Below are 25,382 nucleotides of genomic sequence, written 5' to 3'. Positions count from 1 at the left end.
TGGAAACCAATAAAACTCAAGACAAATCTCCAAATTTTTCTTACTTTCTCGACAGCTGTTTACAACCGTGACTTCTGACCCGACAATATATGACTTTCTATTCTTTTCACTCACCGGCTAATAACGCTGCATTCAAAGTGAAACATGGCTCATTTTACTGGAATAAATGAAGCTCCGCCTCATCATCAGTTACGCTCCCGCAGGCGGCATTGGGCCAATAAGCACGGCCAATTTAAAAGGGCCGAGAACAAAAGCTCTACAAAGGGGGGCCCATGGAGTTGAGCCACAGCAGTTATAAACTCCCCTGTGCACCCCTGATCCATGCACCCACCCCCACCCTAGTCCAACCGTGTCCATTTCACTCCAGCTTTGTCATGCTAATAGAATTGAGTCTGCAAATATAAAGGACTTAATTTGTTATTACCATGCCCAAATTCTCATATTTTGGATTCACACTCCTAAGAAATATTCCTCTTACACGAACAGCTCGTGCTGTGTGTAAAATTAAAACGCTGCTTTCATGTTTGTGCAACATGTTAAACACCATTTGAAAATTTAGCTGAAATATCGAGGATCATAGGTTTGAAATCCAAAGCAAAAATACATCCAGTGCGTAAATGGAAACAGCAAATATTGTTGCTGAGGAAACAAGGGAAGGGTTTAGGATAAAAAGTGTCTGTTGTGTCACAAAAACGTTTACATAAATGCACATGTACGTCATCATTTTCATCATGCAATTCAAATAGTGACGTTTATCTGTGAGTCCACTTCGGACACATAACACTATAAACAACCTAAAGGACTGAACCATTACAGGATGTCCCTGAAGTGTAATCCATTGGCTTTAGGAGTATTTTTTAATGTACAGTTGCCTTTCTTGAATACTCTTAGTTTAAGCCCACAATTATCCAGGCTTAGGCCAAAAAAACAAAAGACAAAAAAACAACTATAAACTTGTCCTCTGGGCTGTTTTAATCAGCGGTCAGTATAGCATTTAATTCCCTGCATGATTACGGAGGTCACCTTCTTTGGAGACAAAACACTAAAAAAAATTTTTTTTTAAATAAATAAAAAGGGGGGGGGGGGGGGGGGGGGGGTATTTTTACTTTGATTTGCAGAAAAATCAGAACCATTTGAGCTCGAGGGCTTAAAGAAGTCAGACATGAGTTTCACACTTGACTAGAAATGCAAAAACTTCTTTGAACTTGACCAAAATGCCTTAAGCAACACTGACGCTACTCGGAAAATACTTAGTATTGATAGGCAACGTTTTCCATCATAGACATAACAGCGTAACTCACCGAGGCTAAAGCCTTGCCCAGTGCGTCTCCAGTCTGCGAGCTTCCAGTGGCAGTCCCCCGATTTGCAGCAGCTACAAAAACACAGAGCGAAGCTTTGTAATCGCAAACTCAGACAAATGTGGAGCGGTTACAGTGCACAAAGCAGCTGTCCCCCTGCATGACTCAGTGCCTTCACAGAATGAACATTCAGCTATGATTACACTGCGGTGTCAGTAATTAGCCAACCTGAGCAGGTAGCTGAACTGTTAACACAAGAACGTACCCATGATCCCATCGGCCGAGGTGACGGACGGGGTGTGTGCCGCAGTGACGAATGGTGAAGCGCTGGTGTTGCTTCTGTGGAAGCTGGACATGGGAGGAAGACTGGCATTGATGTCTGGAGAGACTGAGTGTGCGGGGTAATTCTGGAAAATCGGGAAGAGAGAAAAGTGTTATTTTCAATCATAAATGTGTTTGTGTGAGACAGAAAGAAAGAAAGAGCTTATTTATTTATTCTTGAAATTAAAAATGCCCTTTGACGTCTTCCAGGCTGTCACGCAGTAAAAGTTCGTGTAGCGGGGGAGGGACAGAGATAAAGAGAGGGCAGGCAGCATCTGCAGCCTCCCTGTGATGCCCTGCCAAGTGAAGCAGGCAGGCGGACGAAAAAAGATCAAACGCTGACACAAAGAGGGTCAGCGGTGTCTTCACTGATAATAACCAGACAACAACTTAAGACACACACAGATCCCTCCAACTGAGGAAGATGCGCTATGGGAGAGCAGAGCAAAAACCAGGGCTTCAACAGAATTTATTTGCCCTGCGTGTTCAACAATACACACTGGATCGTTCATGTAAACGTGAGGGCAAAACAGAAACTTACTAGCAATCATCTATCACTTATTCATAAAGCCTAAGTGCTGCCGGCCGAGCTGTGAAGCTTACCAAACGGTCGTGTGAGTGCAGGCTGCTGTAGTTTCCTGACTGTGGCATGTGAGATGAAGATCCTGCGAGTATTCCCCCGTAGCCGGGCTGACTGATGCCATTGGACGAATTCCACGGGTCAGACGAACTGTGGGTACCATCTAAAACCAATAAACATATCACTTTAGCACACAATGGATTAGAACTGAAGGAAACAACATGTTAGACAGACGGCTAACCCCCTAACTTTACCCTTAAAACTTGGGGGTCATCCAAAGAGCACTTTTTAGGTTTTTTTCCCTCTCGGGACTGAAACACGATCCTTGTCTTGAACACAGCTGAGATAACACAAACGCTAAAGAGCAACAAGAAGACGTTTGTGTTTGTGTGTGTGTGTGTGTGTGTGTGTGTGTGTGTGTGTGTGTGTGTGTGTGTGTGTGTGTGTGTGTGTGTGGGAGTCAGTCCCACTGAAAAGAATCTGAGCACACATCTAACAACTCAATCTGTCTGGCAACATATAAACTACAAAATTAAATATAAACAGATGTTTGGTTCAGTGGTTTTGGAGCTCACGATAACCGCCAAGGTTATAACTGTTAACAAAACTAAACAAAAAACTAAAACTAGGTGTAAACAAAATACTTCAGTCATCTGAAATACATTGTGAGCTTAGAAAATTGACTGAAATAAACAAAATCAGGCAATTTTCTTTCACTTTATTTTTTGTCAGTCTGGCCAAATGCGTTAACCTAACAAACACCAGGTTTTTTCGTGACGCATGACATAAAGTGTTAAATTTCTATTGAACATCTGATCTCTGACACAAGCCACCCACATTATAATAACAATAAATTCAAAATACTACTGAAACTAATAAAAACAAAACTGAAAAGAGCAAACCCACTCAGGAAACTAAAATGAACTGAAAACAAAAATAAAAATGCAAACTAATGGAACAAACTGAGGTTCTAGGTGATAACTTGATGAAAACATACCACACTGACTTTAATTTAGGCCAGAGGTTCTCAAAGTTTTTGTGACTTAATGGGAGTTTAAACAGTCGAAAGAATGCACTCATCTGGTTTATGCTGCTAAATATGACGTTTGTCCTTGTTTATGAGTTGGTGAGATGAGGTGGCTGCTAGATTTCTTGACATTAGCTGTGTTTCTCAGAGGTCAATGGCTGGGATTGCAAAAAAACCCAAAACCCAGAAATGCTCACTTGGTCTTATCCTGCTTATCCTTCTAAATAATGAGAAATGAGCATGAATGGAATATACAGTAGTGCGTTTAATCCTTCTCATACTTGCTGGTTAATCGTGCACAAACTCAACACACACCAGTGTAATAAAAGGGTATTAAAAAAATAAGCAGTAGATGGTAATTCTATCCAAAACATGGAGACTTTGCTTTGAACCTACCGAAGAAAGTGCTTGCAAACATACTGCTGGAGGGTTTTGGAGAAGAGTACGAAGGTGAATCTCTGTTGAAGTCTTCTGAGTTTGGAGATGGTGCGTACACCTGCCAGGAGAACATGATCGTCATTAGAAGAAACCGAAACACCAAGACTGTCACACGGTATGAGGGTGTTCAAACTCATTCAGCTCTCTTATATCAGTTTCTGTGAAGTAAACACGCTTCCTAAAAATGCAAAGCACAATCATATTAGGGTCTATACAAGTATGTGATCTCACACGCACACATCCACTGCAGAAACAGCCCTACAACTATAAATACACACATTCTAATGACTAGCAAGCAATCAAGCTCATGACGGGGGGAGTGGATTATCAGAAGTATTTGCATTTCAGATCAACTCAACCTCTAATGGAAGTATAATGACACCCGCTTACATGCATAGACTAAATGCCTGGCAAATTGCAGCATTCCCAGAGAGGCAGAAATCAAATAAGCGCTACAAAAAGAGCCTGCTTTGCTTTCTTTATACTTCTACCTGCAAGCTAGCGGGGGAAAGGAGACACAATGAGCACGCTGTTGTACAGCTGTGAGTGTGTGCCAATCTGGGCGGTGAGATCAAAAAGACTGGAGTCCAAACACCAGTGATGTGGTCTCTGACTTCATCCACTCCAGATGGAGGTCGAGGGAGCGAGGCAGAGCATAAAGGAGGGAAACAGGGAGAAAAAGTTTTGGACAAATTCTCCCTCCCACAGACAGGACTGGATGACCCCACTGTCGTGTAACACTAATCAGAGCCAGACCTGCCAGCTCGATTCCACCTGCACATTTCCAGCTTGTGTCCCCACTCAGCAAGATAAACCTGCCGTTTAATGGCCTCATTTCACACTCAGATGTTGACAGCTCACTCCTCCAAATTGGTTCCTAATGCACGTGGACGTGATGACGACCACAAAGGTTGTTTACTTACTTAAGTTCTTTTATGACGGGGTGCTGATGGAAAATATGCACGGCAAACAAAGTGTTCGCGCTGAAACGCTCGCACATACACGTGAACATCACATCAAAATGCAGCTTAAGCGAGACTCTGCTGAGTGAGCAGGTCTCCCGCACGCTGTTGTCTGGGTGTGTAATTAAAGTGCTCTGGGAGGGGTGCAACCCTCATGGGTCTTCTGGCTTACACATGTGACCAGGGTTGATAGTAAGTTCCAGAGAGATCTCAGGTTAGCCTCACACGGGAACCCGGGCTTTGTCTTTCGCCTCTGTCAGACGCTCAATGGGCAGCATATGGCAGCGGATAATGCTAATTGTCCTTTTTACCCTGGGCTAACCAGTCAAAGCATTAATAAACCATCCCAAACACCGGGTGCCTCATTCCGCCAGGCCTATGGAGGAGAGGGCCCGCCTGGGTTTCCTTTTACAAGGCCATTAATTAAAAGCCGTCACTCACACGGATCAGCACACCAGCACACGCCTATACTGGCTATTTGAGCACCAGCCGTTATTTCTTAAATAAAATCAACACAAAAGACAAATCTTACAGTGGCACCTTTTTTTATTTACAACTAATTATTTGAATATGAATCATAAATTATGAAAGAAAACAATGACTTTTAGTTAATGATAATCTATGAAGCTTGATTTTGGTGAATATATCCTCCACACCTTCCCATGTGCCTCCCAGCCTTGCGGTACCTGTGTTTGAAGTTCACGCCTTACCGATCAAAATATCAAAGGCTGAAAGAAAATCTGTCGACGACCACAAAGGACATCACAGAATAACAGGAAGGGAAGGGAAATGTAAAAATAAATAAAAGTAAGGAAAGAATCAGTCTGTCTAATTGCCAAAAACCTCAAAGAGAAGAGTTCAAACACACTCTTAATGGCTTGTCCTGTTTTATATGGTATGTCTTTACTTGGAATCGAACCAACTCTCTGGGGCATTTTGTTTCAAGTCCAAATCTTAAACACTTACAGGGCTTAGAAAGAATCGATGCCTCTTCAAACTAAAGCTGAGCTCAGTCTCCTCTCTTAGAGGGGCGTTGTTCGACATTTGTGTGCGATATCTGCCAATGTTTTTTGGAAAATAAAAGCTTCAGTATTTTTATGCATAAAACCGTGACACTGAGCCAACACAAAGACCAACTTTTAGTGGCACGACGTTTTGATGTTGTAAGAGTTAGCAGTGGAAGCCAAACGCTTACATGAGCATGTGAAGAAATAAAAATTTCAGTGAATTCACATTTAAGTGAAATATAAACATTAAATGCCCTCAAAGAATTGAATTCTTGACTAGAAGAAAGCAAAGAAAGCAACTGAAGGAGATGGATAGATCTGAAGAGAATAATAATGTTTATTCTATTATATCATATCTAATAAAAACATATAAACTGCTAAACAGCTAAATCTTACATCCAAATGTAACGTCAAGAAGCACAAAAATACCTTCCAGTCAGTAATGTCACAAAAATTTGGTTTTGGCATCAACACAACTTTGCTGACTAATCACAGTATGCCGTACAATTTATGCAAATACTCTGACTTTGTCCTGGATATTTAGTCAAGCATGCATACTGCAGTGCAGAAAACACATGCGCCATGTAGGCTTCTAGAAAGCAGGATCCAACCTGTTGCACCACAAAAACAACAACAACAACAGGCATGTGGCACTTTAAAGAAAACATGTTGTGACATTAGCGTTTTTGCTATTTTCTGGTCTAATTTTATGTCCTTCCACTTGTGAAGGACAGCTTTCTGTGAAGCAAAACAACAACCACCACCAGAACAGCAACAACAACAACAACAAAAAGGGGTCTAAAAAAAAAAATCGCTGCAGGGCTTTCACTTCAATTTTTTCTTTTCCACTAATAGGCAACGGAAGAAAGCTCAGTGAGCTGCTCCATCTGTATTGGTACCGTGCCACCAACTCACAAGCCAATGGCCCACTGTGAATTCTCCCAGTGCTCCAGATGGTGAGCCTGCTATGCAACTCTGCATTATAACAAATTAATGTGGATGAAGTTGGTGCAAAGAATGAGCACCATCCTTCTTTTTCCTTGCAAGCAAAACAGAAAAAAAAAGAAAGAAAAAAAAGTTGTTGGTGGTTATTTAACAAGTGCTTTTGATCATAAAAGTTTGCCCATTCTGTCCACATGCTATCAATTTTCTCCCCATCACCAAATGTAACACAAGCCTGTTAATACTTAATATGAAAAAGATCAAAGTCATCTTTTGTGCAGCGAGAACAAAAAGGGAAATGCCGTAATGGGTTATGAGGAAAGCTGAAACACAAGCATGAGTAACATGACCTTTTAAATACAATGCCATAAAAAAGCTAACCTCTTCATTTCTCTTTCAAATGCCCTTTTTATCTAACAGCAAAAACAACACGTGCAGTGACAGGTGGAAATCTGTCTGCGTAATTTGCTTATGACAGGATCATTACTTAAGGATTACTGAAATGCACTGCAGAGCTACTTCACCCGTTGTTAGACTGCCCTTGAACAGACTCATCAGTCCACTAGATTTTTACAGTAAAACACCTCAAGCATAGCTCGTCTTTACACCTACAAGTCCACACACACACACACACACACACACACACACACACACACACACAAAAACTATGGAAACTCCAAAGTTCTGAGGGCAGCACACTTTAATTAACGTATGTATTGACACAAAAGCAGTCACAGAGAAAAGCTTTTTAGAGTAACAAAAATCAAAGAAGTCATTACAGAAAAGTTCAGAAATCACATTAGGCTCCCTGTGGCGTCAAGAATGCTAAAGTGATTAAAAACAGATGGAATAACAGCAACACTGGTGCTTGGAGCTCAATCTGCAAACAGGAAAGTCTAACCTCAACAGGCAGCCTCTTTCCCTTAATCATTCCCAGACTCCCACTTGCTATTATTTCAACCCAGTCTCGGAGTTGAAGCGAGCAGCCAGTAAAAATAATTCAAGACTGCAAAAAACTTTCTGCTGCTCTGCTTCATTCTCTGCATGAGAGGAAAATGCTTTGGAAAAAAAAGGGCAAAACCTCCTTTTTTAAAATATGTCTAACCTGGAATATTTACTTGTACGTGGTACAAAGCAGGTTTGAGTCACTTGTTTTAATTGCACTGTGTGACAGCTTTAACTGATGCAGTGGAAAATGAGGCAGAGGAGCATCGGACGCTTGCACTTGCATGCAAGGAGGCGAACAAAGTGCTTTAAAAGTTCAAACCAATAAGTGCAAAAACTTCACATAAAATCAGACTGACAGTCAAAGGGATACACTCGTATACATACACACACAGGCAACCACACTTTATACAGCTCCCTTCTGTCTCAGACACACACACATTCCCAGAGAGACTACTCACCGATTTTCCGTTGTAGTAATACATTAAAGAGTTACTGCCCATTCCAGGGACAGGGTAGGCGCAATACATTATAGCTTTAACAATTTAAGTGATAAAGGTATAGTACAGCGGCACGCTAGCTTTCTTTCTAGACATACATCCAAACCGTTCAAAAGGGACTAATAATTCTTTCAGTACTGGCCTTCACACACACACACAGACCCACTCAGAGGAAACTTATGCAAAGCAGGATTGTACCATTCCACACTGTGGGAAGGGGTGGCTGTAAGAAGGGAGTGGCTCGTGTGGTACATCCCTCCCTTAAGCCTCTAAGTGCTGAGGCGAAGAGGACGAGGAGGGGGGAAGGGAGTCGATGGGGAGGTGGGTATAGAAAAGATAAAGGGAAGTGGGTGGGACGGAAAACAAATGTGGGAGCGGATTTAGAAAGAGAGGAGAAAAAAAATGTTTTAATTCCAGGCATAGAAAAATGCAGATTTTCTGCAGGGGAACCCCGACAAACTGGAACTAAAATAATTTTGTTCTAAGCAGGGTTTTATTGTGTGTAATTCAAAGGCGATCAAATGAGGGCTTTAAATAAGTGCGGCGAGCCTGTTCTCTTCCACACGTTTTAATCCCGGGCGTCTAATCTTTTTGTTTTTGTGATGATTAAATGAGTCTACAGGCAGTGAGGTGAATTATGGCTTTTGGAAGAGCAAAGCCATCTGGAAGCTCATTTTACCTGTTCCCACACATGGTTTGCACACCAACAAGGAGTCATTAGAGTGGAGAGAGTGACGGCTCAACATTGCAAGAATTTTTTTTTTAAATCCATGAATCCAAAATCCAGCCAGCAATACAACGGCTGATTTATGAAATGTGAGAGTTTGGGTGTTAGCGCAGGGGGACCTTTAGCTGGAGCCCCTGTAAACACAGAGTTGTAAAGCATGCAACAGCTGCAGAGGGGTTGGCTTGTGACGTCGAAACAGGAAAATAATGCTCCATTTCCTAAACCCTGGGGGCCTCAGACGGGGGAGAACTAAAGGGGTGGGTGGGTGGGTGGGAGCAAAACATTGACAGCCATTTTACCATGGTTTACTGTCACTGCAAGCCACACAGCTCCCCATTACCTTTATCACGGGGGAGGAGAAGGAGGGGTGGGGCGTGGGGGGGGGGGGGGGGGGGGTAAAGGAAAGAAGAAGAAGAAGAAAGGAGGGGAGGAGGCGAGAATAGATACCATATTCTAGCAAGAGACCGGTCTGGACAGCCTGACTGGAGCCTTTCATGTGTGCCACTCGAAGCTTGCTCGACTAAACACAGGCCTGTAGACTCATTGAGAACATTACTGTTATAGAAAGATGAAAGCTTCCACTTCCTTAAGAAAACTAGGCCTTTATTATGCTTTTGCTTTTAGTACTGTTATTATTTATCCCCCTTTCTTCTCAGAGGTCCTTTTAAACTCATCCAAAACACTGGCTTTGCATGTTGTTACCCCTTTAAATCTGGCACTGTTTCAAGTTGATGCTTTAAGGAAAATGGTCATGATAGAAGTGTTTGAAGAGATCTTAAAACAAGTCCAGACACACATCGCAGTGTTGCGAGGAAAACACATGAAAGCAGGGACAAATGGGCCGGGACACACACACCAGTTCTGGCTGATTCAGGATACATCAAACTAATTTCTCTCACTACTGACTCTGAAGGAGAGAAAATGCCTAAAAGAGTTCATTAATTTATAACGTATGAATGACCGTGACTCACAGTTCATATTGCTGGAAATCGTCACTGTTGAGCTGGGAGGTGAAGGTTCAGCTCCGCCCACCTGTTAACGCGATCTAAAGACACTCAAGTCATCACAAGGTGCTTTTCTTGGGATTTGTTTGGGTGTTGAAAAACCCCGAGCAAATCCACAGGCTGAGGTCACCCCCCAACTCACGCATGGATTTAGCGGTGATGTCATCGGGCAGGAAGATTGCTTCCTGTAAGAAGCTCTGGTTCTAATTAGGGAGGGCTGAGTGCGGGGCGCATGAGGGGATTCAAACCTTCTCCCTCCCAAACTCCTGGCTTTATCATGAATGGAGACTCAAAATTCAGTGTTTCTGTGCATTAAATCAAAAGACCATTTTTTATTATCATGGACCATTAAACCCGCATTACCCAGACAGTAGTAACACTGGCAATGATAGTGATGGTTAATATTTTTATAGACTCTGGCAGCGTGATGCTAATTTCTAAAGTTAGCTGACCTGGATCCAAACAAACAGCAGATGGGGGATTACCCAAAACAGGCTCATTAGCCCTATTTATATGTATTTTAAGTTTTTTTTAAATAAATGAATTTAAACTTACTTACTAAAAATTTTTTTTGCTTACATAGTGCTCAAGAGATTTGTTTTCTTTACATATTAAAGTCTATTAAAGTATTTTTGTTCATTTTATCACAAACTATAAAAGAAAATGCAAAAACCTATTCACTGCACACTTGATGTCTAAAAAAGGATTAAATAATTAAATAATGATCTCTGTAAAGTCTCAGTTACTGTATGACAGCTTGCATGTTTATATTTAACTATAACCTCTGCGTACGCTACAGAGCAGTGAGCTTGTATAATTGAGTCCAGTTATAAAAATTAAATTTCTCGGCAATACAAGCACACTGTACTGCAGGAGAAATCTCATTAAAATAAGAAGATAAAACTAACAATATACATTATGCTGCATCAATGAATTGCATATGAGGAAAGTATAAAAAGTCAGAGCAAAGAAGTGAGTTACTGAACCTGTTTAGGAAATTGATGCTTCAAAGCCAGCTGCAGGCTTTAGTTGATACTGTTAAAGGCATCAGAGTGTAAGTGGATGAAGGGGACAGATTAAACACGAACGTGTATGAACAATAAGATGAGTGGCACTGATTTTTGTAGGGGTGCATGAAGAGGAGAGACAAAAATGAAACTTGGGGTTGACAGCACTGAGGCCTGTCTGCATTATTTATCTCCATACCCGGAGAAGAAACACACACACGAGGAAAAGCTGTTAAGACTGTGAACACTACTCATGCAGATCCATTCAATCACAGTTTTGTCATGTGAGGCCGGATCCTGAATTCTTCTGTATGAGAGCAGAAGCAGAGATGCTTTTGATGGAAATTTAGATGTTCTGACAAAAAGGAGAGGACAAGACAGATGCTGTACAAGAACACAGCACAGCAGCACCTTTTGGTTGATTTAGGAGCTATATGTTCACGTGTCCCAATAGTTCACGTAAGATGTTTTTTGTAAGATTAGCCTATAAAACATTAGCCTATAAAAACATTTGAGGAAAAAAACCCCTCACCTACAGTTATAAGTAAGAGAGACTGACTTTGGATCCATCCGATCTTAAACTACAAACTCATTTTTAAAAAGGGTTAAATTTCTTTTTCCCATGAGATGCCACATCGTTAATCCTGACTTCTTTGTGTTTTCCGCTTGAAGAGTTCAGGGAAGTGAAAGTAGAGACCTCCTTTTTGCATGAAATGTAAAAAAGTGCTGGGATGGGACACCTGTTTGCTGTTTTGCTGCAAATCTATTTGACCTCTTCATAACAGACATTAAGGAGGGGAAAAAGTATGTTCTGGGACGGATGGCACATGTTTGAAATTTCAAGTTAAGCCTAATAATAGGCTTCAAAAGAAGAACAAAAATAAAACACAAGGTTTTATTTATTTTACTTTTTGTGGATTTTGTGCTTGTTGCATGTGACTGCTGGTCTCAAAAGCTGTTTTACAAATACTGAATGTCCACATTACAGACTGCAATTTAATACAAGTGACACGACTCATGGACTCATCAGCAAGGATGAAAAAAAAAAAAAAGCACCCTTATGTTTTCAATCATATTTACAAGAAGAGTGCACACATTTCAATAATTAGGCACTTGGACTAAAAACCTGATGGCAGGAAATGATAACACAAAGCTTCTAACCATATTTATTTTATTCTCCGAGCTAACAGAAATAAAAGGAATTTTAAAAATTTACATAACACATTTGTGCTGTTTGGACATCTGTCTAAAACCATATGGCAGGGAAACTAAAAACAACCTAATAACATTATCTCCTGAAAGAAAGCTTCCTTTTTTGACTTTTTCTCCTGCTGCTTACACTTTTACTTTACACTGTGGAATAAATGTGAAAAATGTGTAAACCAGAAGAGAATAGAAGAGATTGAAAGAACTGAATAAGACAGAGCGAGACTGGGGCATAGAGAATGAAGGCTTCTGTGGTTAAACGGTGAGGATGTAATCCTTCAAAGGATTCGTTTCATTACCTTCACGGGGACTCATTCATTTGTTCTGGAAGGATCTAGAAGGTCACTTCATCCGGGGTACAGATATGACCCAGTGGAAGCCCAGAATCACTATTTTGAATCTACCAACTTAATTTTTCACATGATTTTGATTCTAGTTACAGATGATGTCGCCAAACAAATAAATAACAGCACTGTTCACTGAGCAAAGCAAACCCCTGATTGGCCGTGACACAAGTAGGACAGTGCTCACTAGAAGTGCTGGGCATCTTAAAGGTGTAACTTATCTCGTCAACGGCAGACAGCAGAGCCGGTGAAGACCACAAGAAAGCTAATCAATTAACATCCTGGAAGCATCAACGCAGCAGAGACAGAAATCACCACTTCTGGTCAGATCTTTCAGTTTAAAATAAGATAAGATTATCGTCTCCCACAGGAGAATATCGACTGAGATTTGGTGAAATTTGAACAGATGAAGCTGCACCTTTACTGCATGTAATTTCCTTGCTCCATTTCCCCTCATTTCCTGCCTTCCTCTACTGCTCCTATCTAATAAAGACTATCAAAAAAAGGAATAAACAGGATGACGCAGCGGTCCAGTGAGTTGGAGACTGACTTTCTATCCACTAACTAATTATGTAGGATAATTATGGAGGATCGCAGAGCTACCCCAAAAGATCTTTATATGATCCTCTGGCCAGCCAGAATTTTGCAGGAAAAGAAGACTTACAGGGTGTCTTTCTACGCTGCAAAACCATCCCTTAAATGGCTCTTTTGTATTTTAGACTGCATGACGAAAAGCTCATTCATCCCTCCGGAGTGCTGCAGGGATGACTTTTGTTGTAGGCCAACCTGAATGTTAGCATCACCCTGGCTCCCTCGCCAAAAAAGCAATGGGATTTTTTTTTTCTATAGGCTTTTAGTGTGACATATAAGTGTTCGATTCTTAAACATTTAATTCTGCATGATAATCTCCACAAATTAGCAGCACAGTTATAACCTGAATAGTAAAACATGGGTATTTGCTTGCATATTTGTTGTAGAACAAAATGTGAGAGTGACTAAAGCTTCTTATTACAGCAGACCTTATTTTTAGGCATTGAACAAGAAGCTTTGACACAAGAGAACCAGACGTACAAAAATGCAAACCTAGTGTTCATTCTTTGGCAGTCTGCTGCAGCTGATGGGCAGAGGTGAGCAAACATTTACACCTGCACATATTGTGTCTGCACATGTTCAATTTTAAACACCAACACCAACATTATGAGGATGATTGATTTCTCTGGGTCCTTGAACGCTTCAAGATGCTCCAATACTTCCGAGCTGAATAAACTTCCTTTGCCTTAGAAGCAAGCTGACCGGCACACCTTCAGAAACCTGAATAGTCGCCATCTATGGTCGTTACACTGATCTCATTTATCCCTCAGTAATACACGCATCACACATTACCTCTGACCTACAGCAGAATCCTGTGGTTCAGTGATGTCTTTTCCAGGTCACAGCAGCCACCCTTAGATGGTCTCTAAATAACAAACTTAGTGATTGTTGACAGGCTGTGTTCTTGAGTCTCCCAGCGATCTCAAATCAAGGTTTGCATTAATGCCGTACACTCACGCAAGGCTTACATGAATAATTTACAACAGGCCAGAATGTGAGTAATGACTTTAATCTGTGCATTATTTTTGTGCTCTTAGTCCTTTTAACTCCTTGTTCTCCTCACAGATGAAAGAGGTCAGGCCTCTGGATTGTTTGCCTGTTCCATTATCTGCAGCCTCTAATGTCAGTGGTAAATTTCAGCCACCCAAACAAAGATAAACACAAAGCCCAGGGTCCCAGAGGTGGCTGCGACTGTTCAGCATCATCCCGTCAAACCAAGGATGTCTATCTAATAGGGCTGCCACAAACGATTATTTTGATAGTCGACTAGTCACCGATTATTTATGCGATTAGTCGACTAATCAGATCATGCATCCACTGGACGTAAAACTACAGCTTATTGCACCAGCAGCATCTGCTCTTATATAACTATCATTAGCTTACAGCTTTAAGCTTTTAAGGTGCTAACTAAAAATAAAGACAAGATGATAGTTTATTCAATTTTAATGAAATTTGCAGATTGTTTCGGTAAAGTTTAATAAACTCCTTGCTATCTAAAATATAACAGGACACCGGAGTATATTCTCCAGCATCTCACACTTCTGATAATCAGCTGTCTGCTTGACGTTTATTCAGCTGTGTAAAAACTATAACTTTAATCTCAGCCAAACCGATTTACTCAGGAACAAATAAAATACTAAAAAAAAAGCCAAACAATAACATTTTTAATTTATCTAAGTGACTCATATATATTTAACCTGAGTCGCGAAAGACGGCGGTGGGTTTGAAAACAATTTGCCGGGAGTCCGGTGTTCTCACGGCGCTAGTGACCTAGCCCCCGGCTAGCTATCGAGCTAGTGGGTAACAGACGTCTCCGAAAACGTCGGAGCGCTTTTGAAAATATGTGGTGTCCTGATAAACTGAGCAGATATTTGAGGTTTACACAGCTACATTCTCGCCTGAAAATATGTTAAACGTTTATTTTGTGACCCAGAAAGAATAATAAGAGTAATATTAAAACTAACTAGCTACCGCCATTGTTGGAAACTAAGCTGGGCCGCGCTATGAATTCTGGGACACAGCTGCTTCTTCTTCTTCGGGGTTTAACGGCAGCTGGCATCCTTGTACATGCTGTGCTGCCATCTTCTGTTTCAGTCCGTTATTACACTCTTAAATCCTGCTATTATTCCTGCGTCTTTTGCGATCTTACAAAGCTTCAAACGACACGTCGACTATTAAATCAGTCGTCGACGATTTTGATAGTCGACGTAATCGTGACTAGTCGACAAATCGTGGCAGCCCTACTATCTAATCAGCCATCTGATGAGGTCATCTCTGGGGAGCTCGCTAACTGGGGTCAAGTCAAAGCCTACAATATTGGCCCCTGTCAGTTTAATCACCTATTATAAAAAATTCAAAACAATGACATACAGAACATACACCAAATTCTAATTTTTACAGTGAACTGTGGAACAATCAGGAATAATTTCCAGCTTTACAGGTGTTACTCTTTAAGAAATAAAATTAAAAGACGACTTAACATTTGCAGCTTGGTCTGTTGTTAATATGAAACCCACAGAAGTAGGGCCTGCTGTCCGATAACAGCAACCAACTGTCAGCAATCAAGTCTTTTTGAGCTGTGCAAGTATTTAATATTAGCTAGTGGTCATGATACTAGAATTTAAAAACTTGATACCAAAAATCAGGAAAATACTCCATACGCGATACCACTTTCAACACCACAGGGAAAAAAGTGAGAAAAAAGAAAGTGTAATTAGCTTTTCTCTGACAACGCCGCGCTCTAGATAGATAAATTTCAAAGGCCTAAAAACTGTATCAGCGTCATTATTATTGTTATTAATCCAATATTTCCCTTGTTTCACATTAGAAACCATTAACTTGTACAACGAGACTGGGAAACAGATCTCTGTTTAGTGACTTCCTACAAATAAATAAATAAAAATCAGCAGGCTACTTCAGGATGTAATTGAAAGTGTATGCATGCACGTTTGTTTATAATGTTCGTCCCTGCGGGTGTCATTGTTTAATTCATGTTTTTGTGGATTTACATCAGGATATCAAAAGGCAAAAACACAAAACATGCAACTTTATGCTTTTCTGCTGGGTGGCCCCAGAATCTAATTTTGCCTGAGACTTAAAAAGGCCCGGAGGTTTACAAAGGGCTTTACTGATGCATTTCATCTAAGATCTCTTCCCTGAGCCCTGTTACTGTCCCATCCTGCCACGGTTCAAAGGAAGAAACAAAAAGAAGCTGCTCTCACTACAACAGGAACCCTAGCTTACCGCTGCAGTACAGTATTATTTTTGTCTTTGAGCCGTTAATGGCAGATGGAGAGAGAGAGAAAATATACCATTTGAAAGTCATGCACCAGACAACACTGCGAGGAACATTTCTAGGTCTTAAGATTCACAGCCTAGAGCAGACTTCCTTTCTTACAGCTCGCACAGTACAAATCTCTCAGAAACAAGGGTGTCTGAGTGATCTGTCAAAAGCAAATGTCAATCTTTTTTGTCATCCACACTCAGGGTTCTCGCTTGCAAAAGCCCCCAAGGGGAGCCGAATCTCAGCCCACCACTTTCTTTCTCTCATCCTGCAGCCATACCGTCACCAAAGCCAGGGAGGAAGTGTCACATCGAGCCGCTGTGCCTCTGACAAGGCGGGGATGGGGGGATGAGGCGGTGGGGGAGGATGGCACAAACGCTATTTACACAAACAAACTCGACACGCACACAGAGATACACACCATGCCCTTGCAGATTCCCAGAAATATCCTACAAGAGGCAACTTTCCCCCACGAGCTACGAGCTTTCTCTCCCTCCTTCTTCAGTCCTTCTTGTCAGACAGGTGCCCACGCAGCTGCCCATCAGCATCCCTCGGCGTAGCAGCCTGTCTGTCCAATGACAACAAGCTCTGTCCTTCATATCCACTGTTCAGATTATACAGTCAAATAAAAGCAGGCGGCCAATGAGATCCGAGGTGTCTACTGTAACAGAACTAATGCTTCTATCGGTATCTCCCGCACAAAGTGGTAAGCTATAAATTTATAGATAAACAAACAGCTTTGAAGAATCCTTTAAACAACATATTGCTAGGCATATACATCACACGATTATACGATTACAGCCACTGCAGAATCCCACGTCTGCAAGCACACAGCCAGCAGACCACAGAGGAAAGTATGAGTGTGGTTGATGTGGGGGTGGGGGGTTTGTCTGTATATAAGATGAAAAAGCCCTATAAACATTTAAATATTTGCAATCACCAGCTGGCCCGTCTAGATAGTGTTCACATCCCGGTGCACTGCAGTGTCAAAACCTAACTGCACAGAGGATGTGCTCCCGTAAATATTTTGATTCAGCTCCATCATGTAGTGTACACACACATCACGCCTGGACTTGCATCTTCCATTGCCCATCTGATTTAAAAGTCTGAAATTTATTTTTAGACTGAGAGAGCAAAGAATACAAGCTGGGGAATAAAGAGGGGATTTGAGAATGAAATAAATAAATAAGAAAATTCCCAGCAGTAGATATAATGATGGGAAGCACTGTGTTGATTTTTTTTTTTTTGTAAATCGAGCAGCTATTCAGGTCTCTGGTGAGGCTCCCGCGTTTGCTTACACAAGCAAAAGCTTTCGGTGGCATATGCAGCTGCATTCATGCTTTACAGGTACGCTGCAGGCTCTTCACACAGCTGCCTGTGGCAAAGTAAATCTGACTCCAGGTGCGCCTTCCCCTCGACACTTCTTCAACGGCAAACCTCGCTACATCCACAGCCCGCAATACAAACACGGCTCTCAGCTGATAACCATCCTCAGAAATGCAGCTTACACTCCCTCCAACAGTCACCAGACACACCTTGGAAGGCCGCAGGTAGCACTTTTCCCCATCCGATAGCTGCTACACCCATGCCTCACCTTTGCTTCCTATTAGCTCACTAAGCAATAAAGTAACAGCTCCTAAAAGCTGCCACACAACCTCCCACTCTAACATTTTCCACATATGCCAACTAAAAGAATAAAGAGGAGAAAAACTCTTTATGTTTTCCTTTCTCTGTCAGCAGGTAAGAAGAGACCTATAGCCCTTTATTCAACACTGCCATCTTTATTCTTTCAAATGGGATCAAAGACTAACTGGGATAATTCCTCCAAGCTCCAGGCTTTATCTTCTGAGCTGTACTGAGTGACAAGAAGAAGCTGTATTTTATCCCATGCTCTGTCACTGTTTTTCCCCATCTAGCATTGTACTGCTTGATTGTACTCTTATGAGTCACAGAACCGCACCTGCACCCATGTGTTAAGTACTGACAAATAAAAGCCCAGCGTCCATTTACACAACAAAGAGATGTAACCCGCGAGGCAACCATTCTTTGCCTCCCTCCCTCCGTCTGACAAGACCTCAAATATATCACTTACTTAAGAGGAAGGCAGCGCACGTTCCTGCTCCTGCCAGGGACTGCTCTCTCTCCCTCATGCTCTGACAAACTTCTTTTCAAATACAAATCCAGAAACAAAACACATGCCACCCTTTTATGTTCGGTGGCCTGTTCCATATTTAATTTCAGAGTAACAGCAGTAGAGGTGATGATTATCAAAGCTCTGCAAGGCAAATCCAGTCTCAGACTCCCTCGCCAAAAGAAGAAAAGAAACCCCGTCATTGTTTAAGGAAAGAAAATGTTGGATTTTTGGTAAACCAGTTGCTTCTGATTAAAAAGGAAAAAACATTTTTTAAAAATCCTTGTCTTCTACTAGTTCTGAGAATTCAAGGCAAAGCCTAATAAAAACCTCTGACGATCCACCGGGGTTTTTAACAATGAACATCTGACTTAGTGATTTATGCATATTAATGAACTCCAACACCCCCTGTCTAAGCGAATACAAGCTGAGCTCCACACTTCTCTGCATCCTAATGGTTTCTGCTCCACTGGGATCATTACCAATAGAAATTTCAGATATTCTGTGCTATTAATCTCTGTCTGTCCTCCTGTTCGGCTACGTAATGACTAATTAAACATCAAAAGAGCAGAGCTGTGGATCCGCTCTGACAGCCTCTCTTTCTCCCAGGAGAGGCTGTGAGGAGGCTAGACTGTGACAGGGCAGCACTGAAAATCAATCACCTCAAGGTCCACATGTGTATTCACACACTCGCACGCACGCATGCATGCGCTTTTGCACGACACACCAAAAAATCTGCAGGAAGTTGTCGCCCGCCGAGACCTTTACGTGCTCGGATTAAAACAACAAGCATGTAAACAACAAACACTAAAAGTCTAAATCAAACAGCCACCACCGCAGTCGCTGTTGAACAAGCCGCACAGAGACAACACAATTTCAATCCGAGAAGTGTGCCGGGGTTGTCAAGAGCGCTCTGTGTGTACAACTGTGAAAAGAGAGGGTGTGTGAGTGGTAAAGATGTGTGTGTGTGTGTGTGTGTGTGTGTGTGTGTGTGTGTGTGTGTGTGTGTGTGTGTGTGTGTGTGTGTGTGTGTTTGAGTGAGTGTGTTTGTTTAGGTGAGCTCACTGTGAAATCTATTTATATGAGAGGTAGATGATCTTCCACTCACAGATGAAGGCAGGCCAGGAGGGACCTTGCGAACCTTTTTTGTTTGGAGAGGATCTGTGGAAAGATGAAAGCAGGGTGTATTCATTCAAAGGCAGAAAACAAAATAATAAAGAGGCAACTGTACAGAAGCCATAACTCACCAACAAAATCCTACGAAGCATTGTTTGTGATTTTCACATAAAGAATAAAAGAAAACTACACACAGTCCTACATGACATATCAGAGAAATATGTCGATACTTGTTTTTTTGTGTGTTTTTGTCATTGCTCTTTCAACGCAGCCTGATGACGACTGAAGCCAGACACCAAAGCAGGGTGTGTTCATATTAGGGCTGGCCAAGTTTTATATCAAATGTGGAGTTATTACAGCTGTCATTTTTTTTATTAATCTTATCAAGTGATTATATAAAACTAAACTAAAAGTTAAAAGTAGATGTGAAAATCAGTAACTAAAATAAATATAAAAACTAGACTTTTGAAAAAAAGGAAAACTAACTGAATTATTTACCATTATTTACCTGCTTGTTTCAGTTTAGCTTTTATTAGTTTTGCTGTTACTTTTAGTTTTCCTTTATTGTGCAGTGGATGTTAAGACTGTCAAACAATTAACACTGTCACGCAGACGCCCCAAGGCTCGATAAACATTAGAAACAAAGCCTCACCATGGCTGTACATAAATATAAATAAGTATTTAAAAAATATTTACATAGCAAAAATGAGAGAATCACAATTTTTTTGATATAATATTAACAGAAAGTTTCTTTTTCTAAAAGAGCTCATTTAGATCTTGGAAATGGTTTCACACCTGAGGAATATCACACTAAAGTTAGATGAAAATGTTTGGTTTTTTTCCATATTGAAGCTATAATATCTGTGAAACCACACACATGATTTGCGCAATTTTAAAGAACATGTGCCATGAAAATGTGAAGCTGTAAATATAACAACCTATTGTGATTTCTACTCATCAGAGATCAAACATACAAAATACCATATTTTTCGGACCATAAGGCGCACTGGATTATGAGACGCACACTGTAGATGAAGGGATCTGTTTTCATACATAAGGCATTGATGTTGAATTCTCTCGCAGCTGCTCCATTCCCATGTTGTTGCAGTATATTAATAACTAACCTCTTATTGTGGATGGATTATCTCAGTTGTTCTCCTGACTGAAGTTTGGTCCGTTTACAGTACACTACCATGCAATTGCATTTGTCAAAAACCATCGGGAACCCTCACCTTAACTTAGTTAGCGTTCATCCTCCAGCTTCACTGTGGTATGCTTTATGTTATGCTAACATAGCTGTGTTGCTAGTGATCACATAGCACAGCATTATATACCAGCTAGCCCAACCGCAAACGTCACTGCTGTTTAGTTTTCTGTCTTCATTTATGTTGGAAGTGATAGCAGAGCTGTACGTTTTTATTTTTTTTCCAGTCAGAACATGCTATATCACGTTTAGGTAGCGAAGCTAGCGAGCTAACTTCCTGCTAACTTCCAACTCCATTAAATTTAATAAATTCTGTTTTGAATGAATGAATGCCTGGGTGTTAACGTAATTGTTACACCTGGTAAAGCAGCAACGCTGATCATTTTATTAAAGATGAAAGAATTTAGACAGTTTTAAATTCTCAGTGACGCCAGAGTGTTCGTTTGACTTTGGGACCTGAATAGACGGAGTTTTGGACCCAGATTACTCCGAGTCCATGAGTCTCCTAACTACGGTAGCCCTAATGCTCAGACAATCCATCAAGCAGTGCCGCTTGGTAGCTTACCAAAGTCATACTAAAACATTTTTTTGACAGATTTTTCAGGCCATGCACCACATAAAATCGGTTAGAGGACAGTAAGCACAACCAGAATTCATACATAAGGTGCACCGGATTTCAAGGTGCACTGACTATTTTTGAAAAATTAAAGGATTTTAAGTGCGCCTTATAGTGTGGAAAATACAGTAATTCAGTTAACTTTACCTTAACTTGAGCTACACTCCCGATAGTGTGTGATCATAGAGCCCCAGCGCCTAATAATTACTCTACTCCTTTGCAGGACCTAGCTCAAGTAGTTTTCTACATAATTGAATTTAAATATTGCACCTCAAAACAGGAGCTTGAAAAAAAATGCCCAGATCCTCATCCTGTTTTTTTTTAATCAAAGTAATGACAGTATGGACCTAAAATCTTGCACATTTCTGATTAAAATACAATATTTTCCTTTATACAGCCAAATCTGAGATGAGAGGCATATGAAGAACTGACTGAGCAATAGTTCGTATGTAATTGGGATTTCTCAAGCATGAGCTAAAGTGGTCCAAAAAACAACTTTATCAGAAAGGCTCGAATCCTGCATTGCATAATTAAGGCTGTCTTTATCTAAACTTGATCTACTTTTGGAGCACAATGTGAAATTCAAATATTGTAAAACCTGCTTTGCTGGTCATTTAAGAGCACTTTTCTTTCAGTCATGAAGACGGCACTGACCGATGGCTGGAGGGTCTGGCAGAGAACGTCTTCTTGGATTGGCTGCAGTGAAGGAGAAGAAAGGAGTAGCAGACTTCCCTGACGTAGTCACTGAACTCGGACTCGCCAACCCAATGTCTGTCCTTACAGAAGGCTGAAAGAGAAAATGCAGAAATGTTTAAAAACTAAAGGAAAAGAACAACTTTTATTGTCCAAACTGACCTTCAACCAGTCATTTTTTTAAGCTCTCTGCATTTAAACAGAGCTTTGTTCAAAATAACACATATTTTAATAAAGAGAAGCACTCAGTGTCTCTCACTTGACCGCTTGTATTAGATCTTTCTTTAGTACACTAACTTCAGTATATTAAAAAAAAACATGCAAAAAATTTACTTCATGCTATGAATATTCTGAGTTATGTGGTTTCAAAGTAGAAAGCAGTTGATTTAAATTTTGCACTTTTAATTCACATAATTATTCCAGCTTTTATGAGCCCATATAACTTCTTAAGTATCCACATGAAGCCTTCAGTGCTGAAAAGCACATTTAGGCTCTGTTAAAATCTAAAACCAAATCAGTTTTACACCCACAGCAAATGCCACAATCAAAAACCAAAATCTTCTTCTTCTCAGTATTTTCAGCACTTTCTATGACCAGCTTTGAGCATTAACTTCTAATGCCTTTAAAATTTAAAGGCTATAAAATGTAACTGAGATGGAATACGTTCTTAAGCTCTGCAAATTGAATGTGTCTATAAGTTGTGAGGGCTCAGAATTTGGAAAAAAATTTTTTAAAAGAATTAAAAAGTGTAAAATTGAGCCTAGCTCAATGTGTGTGGAAATTTTGGTGAAATTCTGCATGTCTTTATTAAATAAAAATCAGCTGACTGGGAACTTTCTGTCAGATGTGGTTGATTTTAAAAGAAATGAATAATAAGAAAAAAAAAGCAGAAAACAAAAAATTCTATTTTGTTTTAAAAAAAGATTTCACATATCTTTTTTTTTTTTTTAAACATGAGAGGACAGACTCCGCCAGCCTTGAAAGCTTACCATGTTACCCTGCCACCAATATCTGTTTGACCTCTACAACCCTGACAAACTGGGTTAAGACGCCCAATTAAGAGCTTGGTCTAATTAGAGTAATCGGCTGGAGATCAGGAGAGCGTAGAGTGTGTGAGTGAGGTCAACTCAGCCCGATGAAGAGTAGTAGTAGTTGGCTTGAAAACCTGCCTCATGTGCCCTCTTGGATTCTTTGCAAGCTGAGGATTGACACAGTTTACCACTGAGACGTTTCTATCTGATGCTTTAAAGTTCCAAATTTAGTTGGGACTAAAAAAACAATGTGTACATGAGAAGCAGCACAAAAGAAATGAAGATAATTTCGCTGATATGAAATGTAGGTCAGGAAAATAGTTTGCAAAAAAACAATCTGTCACTGATGCTGGAGCTTTCACATGGCACAACAGACCCACTTCTGCTGTTGCCTTTGTTCAGTGACATTGAATACCTTCAGCAGCACTGGGTCTGACCTCCTTTATGCTACTGTAGTCAGTCTGGGAGGAACAACATACGAACATCACTCAACAATCATCAGCTCAGCTCTTCCAGCTTGAATAGATCTCAAGATTGTACAAGCTTCCCTATTCAATCTCAGATTTTGTGGTGAAAAAATCCTGAAATTCTGATATTAAATGTTAAGAAGCCACAGCTCATGTGAGGCACACCTCAGCACCAATATGCACAAAGGTACAAATGGTACCATGCTCTCCCAAAAAGCTGATTCTGTTCATCTGGACGTAGTGTTTTCAGTGGGAGAAACGTTTCGTCACTCATCTAAGTGACTTCTTCAGTCTCAGCTGACTGCAGGTTATATTTGCATAAGGACTGAAACTAGCACCACTGACAAACAATTGGCCGTGAGGTCAGTTTCATAATCATTCATATGCAAACTGTTACCACGCTGTCTTCTGAGCCAAGTTGGGAATTGTGTAAGTCTTGATTGACTGTAAAATGACCACACGTCATGTGCCAAGTAGCTCATGAGATCAGTCGTCTTGTTCAGCTATTTGTCCTGATTAGATGTCAGTTGGTTAATCTCAGATCTGTGCAGCTGCAGGTGTGCACTCTTTCCTCTGTGCTTATTCACAATATCTAAAACAGTAGAGTTAGTCAGAAAGCCAAAGCAAAGATAGTTTACATTGTAGGAGGGGGTCTTGGTGGTCTTGTAGCCTCAATGGGACAAAGCCGAGAAGCCATAGCTTGGCACCAGCCTGAGGTATGGGGGTCTGTTTAACTTTTAACGCTCACTACTCAGCACAGCACACTCACCACACATATTTGCTATAATGAGACTGCCTATAACAATAAAAAAAATACTGTTTGACTTATTTTGAAGTAAAACATTTTAAAAGCGGGATGGAAATGATGCAAAGGTCTATATAGAAGCAACAATGAGAGACTCACCTGGCAGCCAGATGCCGCAGGATCCCTGCCATATCCAAGAAACGAAGCCCTCTCTGATTTACCTGTAAAAACAGACAAAAAAAGAATAATTACTATTTCAGTATTTTATGGAACTTTTATGGAATGCAGATGGTTTTATAAGTAATAACAGGCTGCGGTATTTAGCCTGCAGTCAAGCGTTTAGCGCAAGATGAACACTTAATTTGCTGTAATGTGTTCTTAGCTTTACTCACAGTGATTTGTACATTGTTGCACCTGTTTGCTTAAAACAGGATTTTCACATTATTCAATTTAAGGTCACACATTTGCTTCTGGAGCCTGTCTAGTACACAATCACTCAAACAATGCTAGTTAAAAGCAGCCACACTGGAGCGGTGAATGCTGTGATGCAGCTCCTGTGCCGAGCAGTCACAGAAAGGAGGAGTTTGGTTTCCCTGTGCGTTGCCCTTGTAATGATTTAAAACATTATTGCTATACCTGATGAACACCTATTCTGCTGCTGTCAGATGTTGTCTACTAAGCAAAACTGAGGGCTTTAAATGAAAAAGAAAAAACTCACAAGCATGTTTAAATGTGGTAAAAATGTTATTGCAAAGGAAATACTCATATCTTTCTTTCTGGGTAACAACATGTAAACAACACAGAAGCCCACAAAGACTCTACTGTAGTATACTGACATATCATTTAACAAATTTGGGAGCTTTTATTCGAGGACACGAGCAGGATTCTTTTTCTGTTTAGAGCAATAATAAAATATCTTTGGACAATCTTGGAGCTGCTGTTCCTTTCACTGAAGCGAACAGCCCAGTTTGTCCCACTTTCATCTGCTGTCTACTGTAATATCATCTGATGCTGGCAGGAAAAAGAAGGACACAAAGAACGAGGGATTGAATCAGTAGACGGATTAGCTGACGGACTCATGGATGTACATCAAGTGGAAATCTCCGGGGCTGAAAACTGAAGCCAAGTCCTGGCAGTTCCTCTAATGGCCACTTGAAGCTGTCTCCAAAAGTGAGCCAATCCCCATAGACTTGCATG

The 25,382-nt window shown here is 40.7% G+C and overlaps 1 protein-coding gene across 5 annotated transcripts in view; it reads right to left on the bottom strand.

Annotated features, from left to right (window-relative positions):
* tcf12 (transcription factor 12) overlaps nt 1–25,382 on the bottom strand; it is a 96,383-nt gene that overhangs the window by 16,908 nt on the left and 54,093 nt on the right. For all 5 annotated transcript variants that reach the window (XM_085401563.1, XM_085401579.1, XM_085401570.1 and 2 more), the window contains exons 6-12: nt 24,345–24,406; nt 21,904–22,036; nt 19,422–19,474; nt 3,623–3,722; nt 2,223–2,362; nt 1,564–1,705; nt 1,302–1,372 (exon numbers count right to left, since the gene is read on the bottom strand). In XM_085401563.1, coding sequence (XP_085257689.1) covers nt 1,302–1,372; nt 1,564–1,705; nt 2,223–2,362; nt 3,623–3,722; nt 19,422–19,474; nt 21,904–22,036; nt 24,345–24,406 — 701 coding nt within the window. The remainder of the gene's footprint in view (nt 1–1,301; nt 1,373–1,563; nt 1,706–2,222; nt 2,363–3,622; nt 3,723–19,421; nt 19,475–21,903; nt 22,037–24,344; nt 24,407–25,382) is intronic.

Source organism: Rhamphochromis longiceps, linkage group LG1, assembly GCF_057381845.1.
Source record: "Rhamphochromis longiceps isolate RC_006_pf linkage group LG1, R_longiceps_female_GT1.1, whole genome shotgun sequence".
Classification (NCBI taxonomy): Eukaryota; Metazoa; Chordata; class Actinopteri; order Cichliformes; family Cichlidae; genus Rhamphochromis; species Rhamphochromis longiceps.
Note: the sequence above shows the minus strand (reverse complement) of the source record. Positions and strands in the feature narration are given on the sequence as shown.